This window comes from Myzus persicae, unplaced genomic scaffold (genome assembly GCF_001856785.1).
Source record: "Myzus persicae strain clone G006 unplaced genomic scaffold, MPER_G0061.0, whole genome shotgun sequence".
NCBI classification, from domain to species: domain Eukaryota; kingdom Metazoa; phylum Arthropoda; class Insecta; order Hemiptera; family Aphididae; genus Myzus; species Myzus persicae.
This window is the reverse complement of record NW_019102665.1, coordinates 66151-90470: the sequence shown is the minus strand read 5'-3', so window position 1 is coordinate 90470 and position 24320 is coordinate 66151. Positions and strand designations below refer to the sequence as shown.

The 24320-nt window shown below is 28.4% G+C and overlaps 3 protein-coding genes across 4 annotated transcripts; 2 read left to right on the top strand and 1 right to left on the bottom strand.

Moving 5' to 3' along the window:
* Nucleotides 1–1184: 1184 nt before the first annotated feature.
* LOC111032890 (cathepsin B-like cysteine proteinase 4) lies at nucleotides 1185–6903 on the top strand. Of its 2 annotated transcripts, XM_022313365.1 has the most exons (7): nucleotides 1185–1388; nucleotides 1458–1607; nucleotides 4636–4866; nucleotides 4941–5141; nucleotides 5240–5384; nucleotides 5461–5571; nucleotides 6113–6903. In XM_022313365.1, the coding sequence occupies exons 2-7, from the start codon at nucleotides 1482–1484 to the stop codon at nucleotides 6322–6324; spliced, it is 1026 nt and encodes a 341-aa protein (XP_022169057.1). In that variant the 5' UTR covers nucleotides 1185–1388; nucleotides 1458–1481; the 3' UTR covers nucleotides 6325–6903. The 2 variants fall into 2 exon arrangements, with proteins under 2 accessions (XP_022169057.1, XP_022169056.1); XM_022313364.1 differs by having other exon boundaries at nucleotides 1186–1607.
* A 3614-nt stretch (nucleotides 6904–10517) lies between these two features.
* LOC111032892 (cathepsin B-like) lies at nucleotides 10518–13082 on the bottom strand. The gene is made up of 6 exons (XM_022313366.1): nucleotides 12854–13082; nucleotides 11569–11793; nucleotides 11290–11490; nucleotides 11058–11205; nucleotides 10879–10989; nucleotides 10518–10769 (listed from the first exon to the last, which is right to left on the bottom strand). Exons 1-6 carry the CDS (start codon nucleotides 12971–12973, stop codon nucleotides 10558–10560), a joined length of 1017 nt encoding a protein of 338 aa, XP_022169058.1. The 5' UTR covers nucleotides 12974–13082; the 3' UTR covers nucleotides 10518–10557.
* Nucleotides 13083–15154: 2072 nt separating this feature from the next.
* Nucleotides 15155–18338, top strand: LOC111032899 (cathepsin B-like). The gene is made up of 6 exons (XM_022313375.1): nucleotides 15155–15378; nucleotides 17098–17322; nucleotides 17401–17601; nucleotides 17686–17833; nucleotides 17902–18012; nucleotides 18122–18338. The coding sequence occupies exons 1-6, from the start codon at nucleotides 15259–15261 to the stop codon at nucleotides 18331–18333; spliced, it is 1017 nt and encodes a 338-aa protein (XP_022169067.1). The 5' UTR covers nucleotides 15155–15258; the 3' UTR covers nucleotides 18334–18338.
* The last annotated feature ends 5982 nt before the right edge of the window (nucleotides 18339–24320 follow it).

Here is a 24320-nt window from a genome sequence, read left to right as displayed (position 1 = left end):
AAATTTGAATGCTCGTATGTACCTACCAGATGCCCTAGCTAGTTAGGTAAAGCGAAACATACGTGTTGCTTGTGCAGAACTCAACCGATAACGAATAATTGAAAATCTATATTTATGACTACTCAAAATTCCCAAAAAGAATGTTTTTAAAATATCACAAAACAAATTAGTTTAGGTACTCCAAAAAAAATATTGACATTTAAAAAAATTGCAAACAAATAAACTACCCGACTTATATAGGTATAAGTTTTTGTCAACAATATTATTCCAAAAATTAGATTTAAAAATTAGCTATGTAAATTGAATTTTTCGAAAAAAAATTTAATATATTTTTAATTCTTTTATTTTCAGTATAAAAAAAATGAAAAATGTTATACTGTACTCTTAGCACTCTTAAATAATATATATGTAATATATGTATATATATTATACTACTTAATATATGTATAGACGTCTATAGAATTGTATATAATATAATTTATGATAAATTAAAACTTTTTAACTCTTTAATGCTCAGAATTTTATGATTGTACAATGTTGCCCAATTTACAATGTACACTTTCGCTCGACCGTACGAGTGTTTAGTACGTGTTTTGCATTTTAAACAGTAGACAGTACATAGTTCCTGTTTACCAATGGATACACTGGAGACTCAGCCGATTGCCCTCGTTTCGCTATAGTTTTTAAGAAAAACTAATAAGGAAATTGTAAGTGTTGTATAAACGCGCCGGACAAATGAAAACAAACAAATATAGGTACATCACGGTTTAAGATGTAAATACATTTATGAAAACGTTCATTTAAAACTTTAAAAATTGAATCGGAATTTCAGAAATATTATTTACTGTACTACATATTATTTGACATTATCATTGTTAACAATAAATTGTGAAGAAATCTAAAAATGCGGTGATCGGAACTAAATGTCAAGTGCTTTTTAGCAACAAAACACGCATAATAAATGTATTAACTACACAGTACCTATACACTATTATACGGTGTACATTTTTGGTTCCTTAATACACAAATAATTCGATTACGTGTACCTGTATGATACAACTATTTACCTATACCTACCTATATTATGATAAATTGATACGAAGCAGTGTCACACACTCGACGTCGGAGTTGAAGTGTTTTTGCCTTGAAATATTTACAACGGCACTATTACATGTGTAGTATCGCATATCTTTATTCGATGTACCCGATGAACGGGATTAAAATACTAATAATATGATGCACCTATATACATTGCAGTACGCCTACTAAATCATATTTTACACGATGTAAAACATTAATCGCCCAACGTTCGTTCTACGTGTACAGACGGCGACTGTAATATTATACGACGGACGACGGGTGACCATACATACCTATTACAATAACAGGTACCCACAATAATTATTGTTGCTGGCACCGAAAAATAATTTCGAACGACATTTTCTCCGGCTTGCTAGAAAACACAAACGACTGCCGGAACCATGGGTGCTAGGGCGTTGATTCCGTTGTCTGTGATTTTACTCCTCGGCGTCTATGTGACGGAACAAGCGTATTTTCTGGAAGAAGATTTCATCGAAGGGATCAACGAAAAAGCAAAGACGTGGACGGTGAGATAATTACACACAGTATAAAACATTATTATAACAGCGAGGCACATTTCAATACCTAATTAATAAACTGTACAAGATGGCAAATAGATGGCCTAGTAGCTCTCGACCTTTTATGAGTGCGACCCTAACATTTTAAATTCAACGTTCGTTGACTACACTAAAATAAAGTATAAAATTTAAAAAAAAAATAGAAATTATATATACTAACGAGTTGACCCATTATTTACAATATTCAGGACGATTTTTTCACACCATACTGAAATAATATGCGAATTACGCATTCGTGACCTCAATTTGGGTCGTGACCTGAGATTGAAAACTTCTGAGACAAGAGATAAAACCATCATGAAATGTTTTTTTTTTTTTACTAAGACTTTTATTTCAATACCCCCCCCCCCCAAAAAAAAGCTTTCAAAAAGTAAACGAAAAATTATAATTTTCGAGGACCCAAAAAAAACGCTTTTTGCGTTTAAATCTGAGGCCTACAAATTACAATATAACTATAAAAAGAAGTATTCTATTATGTTATAACCCTCAAGAAAAAAACAGTTAAAATTAAATTATATGCTTCCATCTAATTTTATTTATTACACCGTATAAAGAGTTATTTTTTATTGTAGATGGATTTAAATCGAACAAAAATATAACCATTTTTAAGAATAATCTACTTAGGTAGATACGTAATTAATTTCACCTGAGTAAGAACATGTAATACTAATAAGAGGCACGCAGACGAATACTAAACGTCCTTTTCAATTTGCAAAGAGAAGCAATCAAATTATCTATTTAAAAAGTTGAATTTTCTTTTTATCATCCAATCTAACTAATTAGATAATAATATAATCTCCCAGTTAACATAATCACTGTAACTAGTTAAAATGCCAACTATGATAACTTAGTTTTTTCAGTTTATTTAAAAATAATACGATCAATTAAAATCATTTGTCTACAATTTTAATCGTATTATAAAAAAAGTATTTATATCTATGTAAAAAGTAACTGTGATTAAAATTAAAAACTACTTTAATATGATTTTAAAATAAAAAAATAAAACAAAATATACAAACATAATATATTAACTACATGTGTTTACGTATACACAACATCATATTGTGCTACCGTACAACGATAATGCTGACAAAATTATACTATTCGAAGTTGGGGTAAGACCACCTCTTCTTTATTTGAAATTTTTTTAGTTCAACAATTTTTTAAGGCGATAAAAAAAATTAATAAGACCCTTACGACTTTAACCGAATATTTATATCAGAATTTTCTATAAACCAAGCAGTTTTCTAAATATTTTGACAATTGTTGAGCTTTTTATAGGAACCCGGCAATTTTAATTGTATTAGTTTTTTTTTAAATTACTGTCGATAACAATTTTTTTGATCGGTCAAAATACTTTGAATTTATTACAAGGTTCCTCCGGTGTTGCTTTCAATGGAAATCAAAGAGAAAGTTAAATACAATGAAAACTTTTTATGAGCATCTATAGTTAGAATTCCGACTAAATTCATCAAAATCACAAACATTTTGCAAACTATTTTTAATAAACAATTTTTTATAACAATTAACAAAAAAAAAGGTTTACAGTAAAGTCAAATAAATTCCTTCTGATTGTTTGAATATAGGCTACAGGCATTGGCCATTCACCCATAAATTAACAAATCGTCATGGAACAATCTCCTTATTTGGTTCTCATTCAAAAAACCATTAACAGTAGATAATTGAAATTTTCAACAAATGCTTATTTTATAATTGTTCATACGTCATTCTGCAATGTTAAAAATATTTTGTATTTAGATTTCTTTTTTTTTATAAATGTCCATGAATTTTGTGTCAAAAATGATAGAAAATTTAATACATTTAAATTTATGTTGTTCCTCGTAAGTTGAGATAATGGCAGTTGAGATGTATTAAATATCAATAGGTACGATTTTTTAACAGTGGGAATGAATTTGTAATATAAATAGTACAGTTAATCGAAATATTTTTCCAATTCTCGTTGTAGGCCTAGAAAATAATACTTAATATAATTATTGTTATTATTATTTTTTAGGTATCTAATATTAATGTAATCGGGAAAAGTGTTAAGACACTTATCACACAATTATTCGTGTTACAACAAAATAACTAAAATTTCTGTAGGATAAGTCATTATTTTCTGTTCAAATACTTAACAAATTGTCACAATTTTAACTTAAAACTTTTATAAATTTAATTATGCATAATACAATTTTAATACAGGTAATCAAAAAAAAAAAAAACAAAAAGTCAAATATTTAAAAAAATAGCTCATAATGAAACAATGTTTTCATCGGATTCAAAAGGTGACGACAAACTCGAAAAAAGCACACTGATTATTGTAAAACTTAATCTTTCTTCGCTGCTCTCAGAATCTAAAATTATTTTTTTTTATCCAAGTTAAGTTAATATTTTGTCCCATAATATAAACTTTAAGCTGCTAGAGCTAGATATATAAAACTATGAACTTTTAATTTAGCTGTCATAATGTTGACATAATTCATATATCACAAATTCAATTATTTTAATTCTGTACCTAGATAAATTATAATTTATATACTAGTTTATTATTGAATTATTAAATAAGTATAGGTACTGTGTCATTATTATAGATTGAAAATATTTTATCAATCATTTATAATTCAAAATTCAAAATTTTTATAGATTACAATTACTAGTGCGTTGTGAATGTTGTGATTACTAAATTAACATCACAATGAAATACGTACTCATACTAAAATCTTAAAATCAAATGCAAATCAGAATTTTTTTTTAAAACTTGATATTTTTACTACTAAACAAATAAAATTACACGGATATATGTCACAATTTATTAACCAATGAGATTGTCTATACACTCTTAACATTACATGAAATATATTATAAACTATATTTTTGTAATAGTTAATAAACCAAAGTTTGTACAGTATAAAATAGCGTCTATATTATTTTAAGTAAAGATAAAAATATTAACCTTAAGATAAAATAATACAATTAGGCTGGTATTAACTTCGATCCGAAAACACCGATGGAATACATAGTAAAACTATTGGGATCGAAAGGAGTGCAAGCCCCACACAAACTCGACCTTAAAATGTACAAATCAGATGACGAAGCTTACGCGAACCTGTTTGGCAGAATTCCAAGGAGGTTTGATGCGAGGAGAGAGTGGAGACGTTGTTTCACCATCGGACAAGTCCGAGACCAAGGCAATTGTGGGTCGTGTTGGGTACGTATGAACGATGATAAGATTGAGTCAGAACCGTAACAATAAAATATATGTTTTACTTACACTTTCATTAGGCTTTTGCTACGAGTTCAGCGTTTGCCGACCGGCTGTGTATAGCTACGAACCAGGCATTCAATGAACTGTTATCCGCAGAAGAGTTGACTTTCTGCTGCCATTTGTGTGGTTTCGGATGTCACGGAGGTTACCCGATTAGAGCTTGGAACTACTTCAGACGACATGGTCTCGTGACAGGAGGAGATTATATGTCGGAAGAGGTAAGTAGAAATGAAACGAGTTGGAAGAAAAGCATACTAACGCGCTAAGTGCACTGCTTACGTGCATCATTAATTTAATTATTCGCGTGGACTGTTAGGGTTGTGCACCTTACCGAATCGCGCCTTGCAATGACGAATATGGGAACAACACTTGCAGGGGTAAACCAATGGAAAAAAATCACAGATGCACGAGAATGTGTTACGGAGATCAAGAAATCGATTATGACGACGACCACAGATTCAGTATGATTTGTTTTCGTATTTATTGGGCAAACTTACTTATCTATGCGTTTTAAATTCGATTAAATTATGATTACAGCTAGAGACTATTACTACCTAACGTATGGAATTATCCAAAAAGAAGTTATGACTTACGGACCGATCGAAGCGTCAATGGATGTGTATGACGATTTTCCCAGTTACAAGTCGGGTAAAAGTGGATTGATATGAATAACTAATCATTCTACAACTTATGGTTTCCCAGTTTTTTTTTTTTTAAGGAGATTCGAACCACTATTTTTACGAAAACAAACCTATATTTGTCTACATTATAAGCATACAACTAATAGTGTTAGTTTTAAAACACACTTGAATCCGACATGAAGCTTACTAATTTATATCGTCTAACTTTATACCAAAATGATGATCTAATGTTTTCTTTAAATTTGTTTTTAAGACTTAAAAAAATTAAGAATATTCGTATCTTCAGTGTGATTATATTAATTTCATATCGAATATTTTAGTACTATATATGTTTTTAGATTTCTTGTCACAGTAAACTAGGTTTGCCCATCAAGTACAAACTTGTAACTAGCGCCCAGTATATTCATACGAATCTTAGATTTAGGTTGGCTTTTTTGAACTCATTAAAATATGTGGTCTCTATCGAATCCTTTTGAGGAGAAAATAGGGAACACGTGCTTGAAGAATTGTCATTTTTATACAGTTAACCATAACTTTGTGGATTTCAGGTGTTTATGAGAAATCCGATAATGCTACATACTTGGGAGGACATGCTGTGAAGTTAATCGGTTGGGGTGAAGAATACGGAGTGCCATACTGGTTGATAGTTAACTCTTGGGGCGAAAATTGGGGAGACAACGGTCTTTTCAAAATTCGACGCGGGACGAATGAATGTAATATTGATAACTCGACGACTGCTGGTATTCCAGTGGTTTACTAAGTAAAACGAAAACAATTAATTAATGTAGTTTATAGTTAATGGTTTAATACAACCGCATTAAATTTTTTAGTTTTATTGAAAATATTTTATTATTTTTTTTGATTGCTCACTGTCAATTTTAATCATGACGTAGATTTTATTTATTTTTACCGATTACATTTCAATATTTTTGTAAGAAGAAAAATATTTTTTTTTTTGTTAACTATCAAAAATACTCTTTTACACACTAGATAGATATTTTATCAAATAAATCCTAAATAATTTTATACGATCAATAATCAAACTGTTGAAGTTGAGTTCCTGCCCTTAAAATAGACATAGTTCGTGAGTTCGTGAAGATGGCACACCCGGTCTCACTATCGGTTATTGTTATTATATATTTCATATCAAAATATCCAATTCAAATGCTTGATGACACATACGTAAGTAGCCTAAAAACACTTACCTACATAAGTAGCGTGAACAGCTATAATAATATTTTATTATCACTGTAAACGACTATTTTAGTCATATTATGATGTTATGACTGTACAAATATGCTTGAAAAATTGAATAATAAATTTATAATTGTTTATTTTATTTTATTAGATCAATTAACGTATTCATTAACTTCATATATTACATAAAGCAGTTTTGATATATTTTTTGTTACTTATTTTATCGTTCACGTTTTATTTTTCACGACTAGGGGACAAGAGTGTAGGGATACTTTTACACCATATTATGGTTTCTTTTAAGTTGCAGTTAAAAAGACTCTCTATGACACTCTCGTGATGTTGAGTATGGAGGTTTGTTTTAAATGTCGGCATTATTTGAATCTAGAACTTGTAACTAGTAAATCTTAGTTACACCAATATGGTCTTCATACAAATTGCAAACATTGTCTGTTTCACTATTTTGGTCTTGTAGGTACTTATATGTCTTACTTACTATCATCAAAACAATTTATACCTAGTTATTAGTTTGTAATGGGCCCCACTGAAGATGTTCGTTTGTGGCTATAAGTTCACAATTTGAAATAAATATTTACATATTTAATGGTATTAACTATTATAATTATAATTATTATTATTAACTGTTATAATTACAATTTACAATATACACATTTTTCACATGACTAAAATATCAATATAAATAAATACTTATTTTTTCATTGTTTATATAGGTACATTATGTAGTATTATGTAAAACTCCAGTAGTTAAATAATAGGGCGTCGCTCATTACTGCACAAATGTGTTAATATTATTATCACCCTTGACAGGGTTGGAACAACAACTGTCGTGAAAAAAGATTTATCCACTTATTTTTAAAAGTGTTCGACTAATACCACAATCTCAGAGTTAAGTAGAAAGTGTAAGAGACATGTCTCCATGTCTATCGGCTCCGGTCAGCATACTTACCACTTTACATTATTGTTTATTGTAACACGTTAACACATTCAGATGAAAGTCAAAACTTAAGAATTAATTTTGAAATAGCATCACATTATATCACATACTAAAAGGTAGTTAATAACCATAAGTGATTCAAATGTTTTACGATTTAAATTTCCAACAGTAATTTTAATTTTTAATTCTACACGTTGAATAATATAACTATATCCATAGGTATTATTTTATTTTATATTTACACTGTATAGGGTTATCAGATCATTATTACTCAAAATCGGGACATTTTTAAAAATAATAAATAACAAATAAATTACTACTATCTAGAAATCTTGGATAGATTCTAATCTTCTGTATTATCTTTCCATCGCTTAACAGGTACATTTGCAAGTGTCCTTAAATCAAGCGAATACAGGGAACTATGGCACAAGGCATTTGAAAAATATCAAAATAAATTGTTATACGACCTATATAGATAATATGACACAACGAAAAATTAAAAAAAAAACAAAAGTAAGATTAGATAAGCCAGGCTTTCAACAAACCACCAAGTATTTTTATGACAAATTAAATTTATCAACATTTTTATATGAAAATGAAATTGAAATAATATGAAGAAAATATTGAATATGATATTGGCGTTTTCAAAATTATAAACTTCAATCTGGCAATTTTCGAGACATCTCTTTAGGACACAAGTCAAAACCGTTAGTGTTCTGGAAAGTCCAGAACATATGAAAAAAACTATAATTTAAACAGTCTTGGAGGCTAATAAGTGCTAGAGCTCAAATATTGCTGCAATCGCATTGTTTTTTTTTTTTTTTGGGTTGGGGGGGGGGTATTCGATTTATTGGTGAGTTAGCCTGAAATTATTTTCATGACATTACAAAAAAAATATTAAAAGTTCATGATGCATATATTTTTGCATATTTATCGAATTTGTAGTTTTTAGTTATAAAAAAATAAATAAATTAAAATGTACTCACGAACCTGTATTTATTTTGAGAGTTTTCACTAGGTATTAATGTATCAAGTTTTTAAAATACTTAGTTAACATACAATTCCCAGTTTTTATTAAAATATATTAAGTACAAATTGTAAAATATAAAAATATTTTGTAATAAAAAAATTGTATTCATGAAAATTGTGAGTAAAAAAAAATAAGGGCAGGTTTAAACTATTTAAGCGCATAAGTGCATGCTTGTTTATATTCTTAAGTGCATTAAGTGAGTAATAACTGATGTATTATAATTAAATATTATGTACGCGGTATTAAATGGTGAAAATGAGATGGTTAAAATTCATAATTATATACAATTCTAGTTTATTTTAATGTTTTCAGAATATGTAAAATAATCATTGAAATTGCTATATGATTCGTATTTCTTAACATAGTTCCGAATGATGAATGCTGTTCTGAATTAATTTTAATGCAACTAGAGAAATAGGTAAGACATATTTACAGTTTTGTAATTTAATTTTGTTTTTTTTTTTGAATTCAAATTCATGTTCCATTCGCACATTTATAGTGCACTGGAAATTCGGTGAGTTTGTATTAACGATTTATCTTTGTGTTCGGATTTTTAACAATATGAATTATATCTTGATCTTAGGTGAGTGGAGGTAGACGAAAGTGTCAAGTAAGTAATACACGCCCGCATGGTACAGCGAAGTCGGATCATTTGGAACTGTGACACAATATAAACAATTCGTAGTCGTCTAGCTCTTTAAAGCCTCGAACGTTTGCACAGCTGCGGCAAGACTCAGTTATTTGCTCGAATAACATTAATCGCGGCTCGTGCAATGGTTCTCGACATAAATACTTACATGAGTGACGATTACGAGTACAGTAATTTATTACAAAATAATAAATTGCAAAAACTTAGGTGTTATTGCTTATTTAAAAAACAATTCTTTTGGTTTTAAAAATATAAATTTTGGTTAAACTTATCTCTCGTCAGGCTGGATTTAGAGTTGTCATTTGTTGTTTGGAATCCTATGCAAAATATTTTAGTCAATTTATTAAATTGAATGGATATATAGTCTATAGACTTGAAAAAATACGCATCCGTTTTTTGAGAACAATATGGCATTTTATCCAGACTTTAGAGTAAGGCTGAAGTGGGGTTGGAAATTATTAAGTGAAGGACTATTGGTTTCGAATCATCAAATTTTAGACGTTTATTAAATTATGTAGCTTATTTATTCATAAGTTCATTTACGAGCTATTAATTCACCACGTGTAATTTCAAAAAAAATTTAAATTTAATTATAAAAATATGAATTGAAAATATAAATACAATTTTAAAGTGATACTTATGGACGCGATAAATAATCCAAATTTTTTAGTTCGTATTTGCTCTAGTCACTTAATTGCTTATAGTAATTAGTGTTAACTTTTACACGATTGTAATAGAATATAAATTTTAACTTTTGTTTTGACCGTCACTTGCCAATGAAAAAAATATTGATTGAAGATTTCTTAAAATATTATTATTATTACCATATATTTTCTTTTATGTTAGTAAAAGGTTTAAGAAAAAAATAAACTGTCATCAATACATACACCACTGTGAACAGTGTAAATTAAAAATGATCAATTTGTTATACCTATACTTGAGACTATTCATTCAAATTAGTCTAATTCATAGTTCAGACTTGGATCACGCACACTAAACACACAGACATTGAATACATTATTATAAAGGTAATATTCAAAACAAAAAAGTTCAAATATCAACAAAAGCAATAACAACAAAACGGTTTAAATAATTAAAACAGATTTTATTTAGACATCAATGACATGAACTTATTTTTGATTTTAAATAAATTAAAATAATACTCTTAGTTGGTAACTGGTACACCAGCAGTTGTCGAATTATCGACTCCACATTCGTTTGTGCCTCGTTGAATTTTGAAAATACCATTGTCACCCCAATCTTCGTTCCATGAGTTGACCATCATCCAGTATGGCACTCCGTATTCTTCACCCCAACCGATCAATTTAACGGCATGTCCTCCCAAGTATGAAGCATTTTCCGATTTCACGTAAACGCCTTTAGAACGGGAAATGTCAGTTAGAAATAATGTGATGATATTTAAAAAATAGAAGCACGAAACACTTCATATTATAATATGAAACAATCGTTGGTGCTTATCGTTTACCTGACTTGTAACTGGGGAAATCGTCGTATACATCGAACGATGCTTCAATTGGTCCGTAAGTCATGACGTCCTTTTGGATGCTACCGTATGTTAGGTAGTAGTAATCACGTGCTACAATCATAAGTAAAGAGATTAAACACATTTAACCAAACGGAACACGTTGACAAAATAAACCATACTGTATCTGTGGTCTTCGTCGAAGTCGAGGTCCTGGTCACCGTAGCACATCCTGGTACACCTGTGGTTTGATTCCATTGGTTTACCGGCGCATGTATTATTTCCTTGGTCGTCATTAGGACAAGGTGGAACTCTGTATGGTTCACAACCCTAAGATCGACGTGTACAAGGTTAAAATCTTTTAAATTATATCATATATTTTGGTTAATGCTCTTTTCCAAATATGTCGCATACCTCTCCAGATTTGTAGTCTCCTCCGGTGACTAAACCTTTTTTACTAAAACGTTTCCATGCTTTAATCGGGTAACCACCGTTGCATCCGAAGCCACATGTATGACAGCAGAAAGTGATTTCTTCGGCGGATAATAATTCGTTGAAGTCTGCATTTGTTGCTACACACAAACGGTCAGCGAAAGCCGAGCTAGTGGCCACAGCCTACATAAATTATTTGTTTAAAATAAAATTAATGTTCAACTCAACTTTTGGCATTTATCAACTGATTTTTGTACATACCCAACAAGATCCACAGTTTCCTTGGTCACGGACTCTTCCGATCGTACTACAATGTCTCCATTTTCTCCTAGCGTCAAAGAACCTTGGAATGTATGTGTTGTCGTAATCTGCATCTTCGCTCTTGTACAAATTCATATTATTTTTGTTTGGAATTTGTACTCCCCTTGATCCCAAAAGTTTCATGATATGTTCCTTTGATGTTTTGGGGTCGAAGTTCACACCAGCCTTATTTGTTAAATATTATGATTAGTATATAAAACTATTAAAAACAGTGCAATACAATGTAAACATTATATTTTAATTAAATTTGGGCATGTAATATGTATATTAAGGTACCTACTTCGATCCCTTAATTTATTTTATTAAAAAATTTTTTTTTCATATAAAGGCAAAGTTACATTGTTGTTAAAATGATTTTTAAATATTAAGAATATTTTTATAATTGTCATCTGTGTATGTATAATATTACGAATCTCGTTCATTACTCTAATAATGGATTGTTATAAATAGTAATCTTTTTAAAGTTTAAAAAATGCATATAATTTGATATTAGTTTCTGAGCGGTGAGATGAATGTGCTGAATTTACTATGATTTCGATATTATTTCTATGCTTTTTTGTACAAGATACATAGTTAAACTAATATTCTATGATCATCAAAAATAAAGATAAACATTTATTAGATACTTAGTGTAATTCAGTAATCGTAGATACATTAAATTTATAACAAATGTTTATATTGGGACACAAGATTACATTATCAAAATTTGTTGACTTATTTTGGTTTATGTAATAATATTTTATACTTATCGCATATGTATTTAACATTATCATAAAAATGTGTAAATTATTTTTCAGGTAAAAATTCATAATATACTTAACCTTAAATATTTCTACCTAACATTTGGAAATTTAAAACAATGTTTTTTATAAATTATTATTTCTAGATGAAAAAAAAAAGTTTGGCGTTATTCAGAATTAAATTAATATGTTTTTGATCGTTTGAAGGTTAAACTTTGGCGAAATATTATATTCTGGTATGAAAACAGATATCTCATCAAACAATCATTTATTTTTGATGCAACTCAAAAACGATTACACTTGAAAATACTGTTTAATAAAGGGTTTGGTTAAAATTTTCCAAATATGACATATATTTTATTGTATATTATAATATATCAACATATTTTGACTATTTCTGAGCGATTTATAGATAATTTTAATTAATTGACATTATATTTTAAAATTACATTTTTCTGTACTAACATAAATAATGAATGACTTACCTTCCATGTAGTCGCTTGTTCATTGATATTATCAATGAAATCTTTTTCCAAGAAGTAAGCTTGTTCCGTCATATAAACGCTGACGAAGATCACAGACAATAACATCAACACCCTAGCCATGATTGCAACTTTGTCGCTTTAAATTTGTTACTTAATAAAATTGAATTAAAACCCACTGTTGCTGCTTCCACAACAGTAGTAGAATGAGTTTCGGTTTCCAATATTTACAGTTTATATAGGTACGTCTGAATACTCGAATCATATAATCGAAAATGTATTAGCCATCATTTCTCAGAATATTGTGTGAAAAGATCTCTAGTATTTTCGTATTGAATAATCATTAAAAAAATATTGTCAAATTATTTAATTAAAAAATCACTTTTCATGCACTTATAGCCTTATCTTGTTTGTTTGAAGTAATTGCTCGGAATTATGATAATATTTAATTAAAACATTTCGGATGGTAGCTGTTGTTTTATCATCATAAAATTAATATACTATTATTCCTAATTTTTTTATGAACATCAACTATCCACTATGGCCAGGGATGAAGCCTCGAGCCAGTGACTTCAAAATATCTCTGAAGTTTTGTAGAAAATCCATTTAAAGCGTGGAAATTGTCTAAGTTTTTTTCCGTTATGAGAAATTCATTTTTTTTTAAAATAAAACTGAACGTTAAGCACATTTTGAACGAATAAAAATTGTTGTAAAGTTAAGGTTCAGTTATGCATGTTATTTGGTAGAACAATAAATTCCATTTTAAATAAACAATGCAAATACCTCAATACGTAAGTTGAATAGTGTAGGTAATAGAAGAGTCAGAAATATAGAGTAGTTACAGATTTATTAAATGCACATAACAAAAATAAAAATAAAACAGGGGAAGTCACTCTGCTGCGCAGTAAATGTCTAGGTGGGTCGCTGTAACGGGGTGGGTTAATTTGAATTCAATGATATAAAATCATTGTTAATGAAAAACGATTAAAACCAAAGATTGTTTGTCAGCCTATAATATTACAAAGTATATTTGATGATGTAATTGCTAATAAAGTTATTTATTTCACTATTAGACATAAGTAAAAGAGTAAGCTTAATTGATTTTTGCCAAATAAATTGAATTTGTATACAGTAAACAATATACTTTAAAAGTTTCAAGTACCCAGGTATAATAATTTTAAGTTAAAACAAAATAACTGTATTCATTGTTCTTCGTTTAAATATCTAATGTCGTCCGATTTTGAACCTAAAGTAGGTAATTATAAAATAAAACTGTGTGGCAGTATGAAATATTTATGAGAAACTTTGTTTTACATTTTTAAGTCTTATAGATATAAATAGAAAAAATGTTATTGACATGTATAGAAAAAAATCTAAACATTTAAAATATCTATAAAAAGAACAAAACTAATCAATTTATTTTGAAAATTTTATCATGTACAGAAATTATAAAATAAACATTTGGTGAAAATTTCAAGTTTTTACAGCCGTTTGTTTTTTGATTAGTCGACATTTCATGGTGAGAAATATAGGTTAGTAGTTATGTCTAGACATTATTAATCTAAAAAATAACAACAAAATGTAATTTTTTCAAAGATGAAAACTATGGTACAATGTTTTGTAGAACCACCCAAAGTTGTATTATAACGCCGATTACTACATTACCACTGACCAATATTACGGTAAAAGTTTGTGTTTAGTTTATTATTTTAAGGCAGGAATGGCACCACCTCATCATATTGTTGAATAAAAGAACAGGATAGAAAATTATAAATATTCAAATACATGTAAATAGGTACATAATTTTTATTTTAATAATTATTATCTTAGAAAATTGTTTTAAAATATTTTTAATTTTTAATTTTATATCTTTACATTTTTGATGATTATTTAATTAAATTTCAATGACTAATAGTAAACTTCATAGTCGATGACTGCAATACACATCATAGATAAACTCGTTGAATTCGTTTGAAGATCGTATAAAATGTGAATAATAGATTACCTGTATAATATACATTTATATCATATATATTATAAGTATTCATTTATCTAATTATTAGGAAAAATAAATGCTTTTTACATTGATGATGCATTTTAGATTAAAATACGAAAAACCAATGAACGAATGATGTACTCCCTAGTTAAGTATCATATACATTTTAAAATATTATTCTGATAAATAAATAACAAGAATTATCGAATACGAAATTACAAGAAAATAATAATTAGTAAGCGTCTTCTGAGAAATACTTGAATCAAGTATTTCATTTGAGTATCGTAAAATGTGTATATATAAGCTGGTATATGAAAATCGAAATGTATTCTACTACTGTTGTACAAACAGCAACAGTGGGATTTAATTCAATTTTATTAAGTAACAAATTTAAAACGACAAAGTTGCAATCATGGCTAGGGTATTGATGTTATTGTCTGTGATCTTCGTCAGCGTTTATCTGACGGAACAAGCATACTTCTTGGAAAAAGATTTCATTGACAATATCAATGCACAAGCGACTACATGGAAGGTAAGTCATTCATTATTTATGTTGTAATCAAAAAATATCATGTCAAATAATGTTCATTGTCTATGTGGAATGAGACAATATTTCAAAACATTCTTTGCTCCGAAATCACTTCTACGTGATTGAAATTATTCAGTTAACATTTGTGATTGAAATTGTTTAGTCAACATTTGAACGTTAAATGCTTTTAAAGAAGAAATTGCACACACGTGTTTTTCACTTTTTATTTGTTTAAATGCTTTTAAAAGAACTTACAAACACATTGTACTTCATTTTCAAGTTGTTTGACTCATTAAACATTTATTATCGTGTATGGAAATATTCATATAAACATAAGATGAAAATTTAATGTATGTTATAGCCTATAGGGTCATTAGTTTTGTGTTACTCTTAAAATACAAATTAAATTTAGCCGAAAAGTGATTTTACGAAGAATCCCAGGTTTTTATTTCAATTTTCAATTCGCTTTTAACAAACTATTCAATTTGACAGTTTCAATTAGATGATGTTGAAAATAATTTTTGCCGCAGAAATACGTAATGAAAGATAAAAAAACTAAAAACATTTATGATTTATAACTTCACTCAGAATTTAAAAGGGGGGAAGGAACAGGTAAGCGTCCTTCAGTAAAGTTGGAATCGAGCGTACATAGTCATTGAGTAGATAAATGTAATGGATATGTTGAATTTGAATTCAATGACAAAGCATCAAATACGAAAAAACGATTCTGACCGGAGATGGTCTTATAATCCAATTTTATATTTCAGTATTAGTAATATGGTATGAACTATAAACATGCAATTCCATATAATATTATTAAATGTTTTGAAAATTACAATGTGTATATAAAAAATAAAAGTCTACACAAAAATATTTTCCACTTACAAAAAAATTACTAAAAAGGCTGTTCTTTGTTTAAAACATATCCAATTTATTTAAAATGAATATTGCAATTATTTACCGATATATATTTTTGGATTTAGAACTACTTAAGGGTTCACCTACTAATGCATAAGCTCTGGGCTGTTAATAAGATTAAACATTTCATATTTTTTTCTACTGCAAAATTATGTGCACATTTTCTAGATTATTTCAAAAGTTTTGAATTGAAACGCAGTTGAAAATAAAGCAGTGAAGTTATTTCAATATTTTTTTTTTTTAATCAAGTAATTTACTTACAATTTACAGTCTATAGACTGCATTGTACTTAATTTACAATTTACATTTTAAAATAAATTGTCCACTTATCAGAACATTAAAATGTCTAGCTTTATTTTTGATGATCGTAGAATATTAATTTAACTATGTATCTTGTACAAAAACGTAAAGAAATAATAACGAAATCATAGTTAATTCAGCACCTTCATCTCACCGCTCAGAAACTAATATTAAATTATATGCATTTTATAAACTTTAAAGAGATTACCTACTGTTTATAACAATTTATCAGTAGAGTAATAATAAGTTTAACGAGATTCGTAATATTATACATACACAGATGACAATTATAAAAAAATTCTTAATATTTAAAAATCATTTTAACAACAATGTAACTTTGCCTTTATATGAAAAAAAATTTTTTTAATAAAAGAAATTAAGGGATCGAAGTAGGTACGTTAATATACATATTACATGCCCAAATTTAATTAAAATATTATGTTTACATTGTATTGCACTGTTTTTAATAGTTTTATATACTAATCATAATATTTAACAAATAAGGCTGGTGTGAACTTCGACCCCAAAACATCAAAGGAACATATCATGAAACTTTTGGGATCAAGGGGAGTACAAATTCCAAACAAAAATAATATGAATTTGTACAAGAGCGAAGATGCAGATTACGACAACACATACATTCCAAGGTTCTTTGACGCTAGGAGAAAATGGAGACATTGTAGTACGATCGGAAGAGTCCGTGACCAAGGAAACTGTGGATCTTGTTGGGTATGTACAAAAATCAGTTGATAAATGCCAAAAGTTGAGTTGAACATTAATTTTATTTTAAACAAATAATTTATGTAGGCTGTGGCCACTAGCTCGGCTTTCGCTGACCGTTTGTGTGTAGCAACAAATGCAGACTTCAACGAATTATTATCCGCCGAAGAAATCACTTTCTGCTGTCATACATGTGGCTTCGGATGCAACGGTGGTTACCCGATTAAAGCATGGAAACGTTTTAGTAAAAAAGGTTTAGTCACCGGAGGAGACTACAAATCTGGAGAGGTATGCGACATATTTGGAAAAGAGCATTAACCAAAATATATGATATAATTTAAAAGATTTTAACCTTGTACACGTCGATCTTAGGGTTGTGAACCATACAGAGTTCCACCTTGTCCTAATGACGACCAAGGAAATAATACATGCGCCGGTAAACCAATGGAATCAAACCACAGGTGTACCAGGATGTGCTACGGTGACCAGGACCTCGACTTCGACGAAGACCACAGATACAGTATGGTTTATTTTGTCAACGTGTTCCGTTTGGTTAAATGTGTTTAATCTCTTTACTTATGATTGTAGCACGTGATTACTACTACCTAACATACGGTAGCATCCAAAAGGACGTCATGACTTACGGACCAATTGAAGCATCGTTCGATGTATACGACGATTTCCCCAGTTACAAGTCAGGTAAACGATAAGCACCAACGATTGTTTCATATTATAATATGAAGTGTTTCGTGCTTCTATTTTTTAAATATCATCACATTATTTCTAACTGACATTTCCCGTTCTAAAGGCGTTTACGTGAAATCGGAAAATGCTTCATACTTGGGAGGACATGCCGTTAAATTGATCGGTTGGGGTGAAGAATACGGAGTGCCATACTGGTTGATGGTCAACTCATGGAACGAAGATTGGGGTGACAATGGTTTTTTCAAAATTCAACGAGGCACAAACGAATGTGGAGTCGATAATTCGACAACTGCTGGTGTACCAGTTACCAACTAAGAGTATTAGTTAAGTTTACTTAAAATAAAAAAATAACGCTATGTCATCTTTTGTGTTGAAATAAAGTCGAATCTGTTAGTTTAATATTTTCGTTTTCATTGATCTATTTTTTGTGTCCTTGTATCAAACAATCAATGTCATTAATTTACTCAAAATTGACTGGACAGTTTTCAATAAATGTGTACCAATTGATTCTTTGACACTTGGAGTAAGTTTATAAATTAATTTTTCAATTATAAGAATTGTTCGCTTATTCAATTAGTTGCCATTAGTTGATGATTATGTTACTATTATGTTCAGTAGAAATACAAATGATTACAATAATTAACAACAAATATTTTACAAAGACATTTAAAAAAAAAATCATAAAACAAATTTACCTTTAAATACAGTTATTAGGTACATTGGTGGGTTTTTAATTTGCTTTCTGAACTTGTCAATTCATATACTTATCGTAGGGATTTTGATTCTGATCTGTCATCACTTAAGAGAAGAATCTTTCTACACTACCAAACGGATTCTAATTTTTTTTTTTCAATTTAAACATTTACATATACGGTGCAGATTTTAAACACAGTTTTGTATAGGTATTTACCTTATCCACTATATAAGGTGCGTAACGCTGGCACACGGATGTTTGAAATTCGACTCGAAAACAACGTCATTAATTGTTAAACAATTTGTACAAATATCCACGATCAAAAAATTCGTACACCTCCCTCTAACCTTGATTATAGCACTAGTTGTTCCACTGCAAGTGACAAAAGAGAAATTATCATAATGCTCAATTGAGCATTGAGGTTGATTTTATTTTTGTAAAAATGGTTAAATGTAAAAGAATACCAACCTGTTATTGCTTTCGGATAAACAATTGCCTACCTTATAATATATACCTTATCGGTGGTATAATTGTGAATTTAGATATAGAACTAGGTTATATTTTTAATCGTTGATCAAACTACCCTCAACATTTTCTAAAATTTCCAACAACAATTTAAAATACTTTCATCAACATCAGTAGATTAGGTTTTGAGACTTTTAAGCAACAAACATAAAGACGTCGTCTTATTTTGTGCTCTTCAAAAAAAAAAAATAGATTTTAATAACACTTTGAAAAATGTCATAGCAAGTTGGTTTTCCTGCAAGTTTGTACCATTTCGTTTTAAATGTTCGAAATTTATTTAACCGGACAGATGGTTCTACTGGTACTCTTCTGTATTGTCTCTTAATATATAGTGAATTCGACTCGATAACCACATCAGTAATTGCTATACGATTTATATACATTTTTAACCACAATTATTTTGAAGTATACAATATTTACCTTCCTGATTGTATGGAGTAATTTTAATTCATTAATGTTAAATCAACTGTTATACAATTTTGTTCTTTGTTTAATGAGCTATTATTTACCGGACTGTACTTAAAGAAGACTCAATTTTGCGTACATCCATTGCGCTTGAAGAAAGGCTATGTGTTGCATTAAGGTGTTGACTATAAATCTAACATATTCTTTTAACAAATGTATTTATTTAAAAATAAACAAAATCAGGTTAAATTTGTACTTTGTTTCGATTAATAAATATAAACGATTATTATAAATCTTCATTTTCATATTATAATAACATTTACACATAAATAGAAGGTATCTAAGTGAGTAACGCTCTGCTCTACATTAAGGTGTTCAGAGTAGAGGTTCTCAAACTATGGTACGCGGAAGATTACATGGCGATATGCGAAAGGCCACTAAGATATAGAACGCAGAGTAAATAAATGAATATTTTAAATTGTGTTTGAACAATGGTCACATAAGTGGTACGCGACTGATTAATAATGCACATAAGTCGTACGCGAAAAAAAGTTTGAGAACTGCTGGTCTAGAGAGTCACTGTAATAGTGTAATGGATGTGTACAATTTGAATTCAATCATATAAATCCATAATTGATTCTGATGGTCTATCAGCCTACAATATTGTCTATAATGTCTTAAATTTAAAATCATATTATTTTTTCTTCTAGATAAATATTTAAAAGGTACTTCTAAAACTTTGTTTCGATTAATAGGTATACATAAATCATAGTTTTATATTTTCACTTTCACATTATGATAATTTTAATACGTTAATGGCGGATAAGTGGGTAATATGGGTGCTGTTCATAAAGTGTTTAGAGAGCCACTGTTATACATATACTGTAGATGTGTTAAATATTCGATTCTATGATATAAAACCGATGTATGCAAAAAAATGATTTTAACGTTTTGTCAGCTTATAATATTAATAAGTAGGTATATTTGATTAAATTATTGTGATATTATTAATTATTGTAGAATATAGCCATATCAGTATAAATGCCTAGGTGTTCTATCAATTGAATGATAAGGTTGGCTATAATGATACACAGTTAGATTTATTTAATTTTACTGTATTTATCTTTTTCTATTTTTCTGTTTTAATGATTTGGTTATTATGTTTCGATTTTAAACTATTATTGAACTTTGCCTGTTTGAATAAATAAATAATTATAAACATTTGAGTAGGTAGTGTTTTTAAACGTTGTTAATTAATGAAAAGTTCATATCTGTTAACTATTTAGAACTTAGAATACAAAAACTACTGAGTGTTATAAACAGTTAAATGTGGGCTACCGTGGCTATGTTATGTTTAAATAAATTAAATAATTTATCTGAATAATTTCTGAAGTTTTTGAAAAAACCTTAGATCATATACAAAATGTATATGCTCCACTCAGCATCCACTGGAATGAAGTTCTAGCTCCATGCCTGTTCTTACAAATATTCTATAGAGTAGAAGTACTTACAAAAATTTAACGTTAATAATATTAACATTATTTTAATACATTCTGTTCTTTCATTATATACTTAAATTTGAGTTTGAGACCTATGGTCTACAAATGAGCAAATTAATAAATACTTCTTAATAAATACATTTTTTTTTTTTTTGAACATAATATGTGCAACAAAAAAATCTTATTGGTTACTTTTGAGATTTATAATAATATTTTATGTAATGATGTTGAAATGTTTTCATACATAAACTATTAATGAAAATAGTGATTGTGTAGGTAAGTATGTGGGCTTAAGAATTAGTTATGATGGTAAGCAAGTAGTATGTAATATATATGTATACCTACAATGCCGGAATATATGATTTAAAAGTTGTATTATACATTATAGATTTATAGAAATACTACAGTACCAACCTACCACAACCTACCTAATTATAGGTATAATTATATACCTATTATATTATCTAAGTAATACTGATTAAATACAATAGACCAACCATTGGTACAATGAAACCTACCTAATTGTTAATACTTAGTACAATTGAGTATAGTGAATACCAAATGTTAAATAATATATCATGAATTAGGCAGGTATATTTTAATAAATAATACAATTATATTTAATTAATAATACTAAAATAGTAAAATAGTAAGATAACCAAGAAATTTGACTACCAATAACAAGCCAATTACATATTTATTAGGTATATATTAATATAATAATGATTATTATATTATAAGTTTTAAATAGATAATAGGTATGAACTTTTCATTAATTAAAAATGTTTAAAAACACTACCTACTCAAATGTTTTTAATTATTTATTTATTCAAACAGGAAAAGTTCAATAAAAGTTTTAAATCGAAATATAATAACCAAATCATTAAAACAGATAGAAAGAAAAAGATAAATACAGTAAAATTAAATAAATCTAACTGTGTATCATTATAGCCAACCTCATCATTCAATTGATAGAACACCTTGACAGTTATACTAATATGGCTATAAGCTAAAAGGAATGTATTATACGCTATAAGCTATAAATAAGTCTATATGTAATGCAATTTAATAAAATATGTTTGTAATTTAAGTTATAACTTAGAAAATCCAATCACAATAATTTTATAAAATATACCTACATGTTAATATTATAGGCTGACAGACCTTCAAAATCATTTTTTGTAAACAATGGTTTTATGTCATTGAATTTAAATATTTTACACATCTATTACGGTGACTCTCTAAACACCTTATGAACAGTAAAGCATTAACCACTTACCCGCCATTAATGTATTAAAGTGATTGTTACATGAAAATTAAGATGTATAATAATTGTTTATATTTATTAATTAAAACAAAGTACAATTGTTACTTGAATTTGTATTTTTTAAATTTAATACATTTGTTATAAGATTAGTACCTAGTCAATACATTAATGCAACAGATAGCTGAGATAGCCTTTCTTCAAGTGGAATTGATGTACGCGAAATTGAGTCTTCTTTTTGTATGGTCCGGTAAATAATAGCTCATTGAACAATGAACACACTTTAATAATAGTTGGATTTACATTAATGAATTAAAATTACTTCATACAATCAGGAAGGTAAATATTGTATACTTCAAAATAATTGTGGTTACAAATTTGTACAAATCATTTAATTATATAACAATTACTGATGTGGTAATCGAGTCAAATTCACTATATATTGAGAGACAATACAGAAGAATACCAGAAGAACCATCTGTCCGGTGAAATAAAAATTCGAACATTTAAAACAAAATGGTACAAACTTGCAGGAAAGCCAACTTGCTGTGACATTTTTCCAAAGTGTTATTAAAATCCATATTTTATATTGAAGAGCACAAAATAAGACGACGTCTTTATGTTTGTTGCTTAAAGTCTTAAAACCTAATCTACTGATGTTGACGAAAGTATTAGAAATTGTTATTGGAAATTTTAGAAAATGTTGAGGGTAGTTTGAATAACGATTGAAAATATACCTAGTTCTATATCTAAATTCACAATTATACCACTGATAAGGTATTATTATTAGGCAATTGTTTATCCAAAAGCAATAACAGGTTGGATTCTTTTACATTTAACCATTTTTACAAAAATAAAATCAACCTCAATGCTCAATTTAGCATTATGATAATTTTTCTTTTGTCACTTGCAGTTGAACAGCTAGTACTATAATCAAGCCTTGGAAAGTTAATGATTATTTTTAACTAAGCTAAGTTGACAGAAAACATTTTAAAAAGTTTTAAGTTAATAGTTACCTACCCTAATTTTTTTTTAAACTCAGTTAAGTTATTTATTTATTTTTTAGGTATCTAGGATCTAGATTCTAGGTGTATCTATGGTTTAAAATAATTAGAAGTATATGTTTACGCAATATATATCATCAATAATAATTGTATTATACATATATTTATTATATTTTAATTATTTATAAATGAACGAAATTGGATTTGATTGAAAGTAACTCGTTATTTATGAAGTTCATATCAATAAAAATCATTTAAGTTAAAAATTAAGTTACTGAAAAATAATGTAATCTTTAAAATTTAAAATTAATTCAACTTTAACTTTTTAACTCGTTTATGCCCAGCCACCCAGGTTTGACTATAATATAATATACGAGGTTATTTGTGAATGTTATGTATATTGGAGGTCGTATAATATGTACATGAAAATTTGATTTAATATAAAACTATAATCACTATATCACTATCATCACTGCATAGTACAAAACGAAGTGGCTCCACGTTGTAGTCTGTCGTCTGTCCCTGTGCATGCTTAGATCTTTAAAACTACACGGTAAATTTTGATGAGGGTTTTTTTAATTGATAGAGTGATTCAAGGGGAAGGTTTATGTGTACGTAACATGCATAATATAGTAGAGAAACACTGATAATTTTAATGGTTTCTATTGTGATGTAGTAAATTAACACATTTTTTTTTGAAAACGTTTTGCAAACGTTGGCTGAACCGATATATCACAATAATTGTACCACTGTATATTGCTCACCTTAAAAAAGTCTACAATAAAGTCCTATCCCTTTAGAGGCAACCCACAATAACCATTTTTTATCCTTTAATTTTTACGAGAAATAATGGCTCATTTACGAAGCGATTTTAAGCAATACAGCATTAATCCTCATCCAATTAATTACCT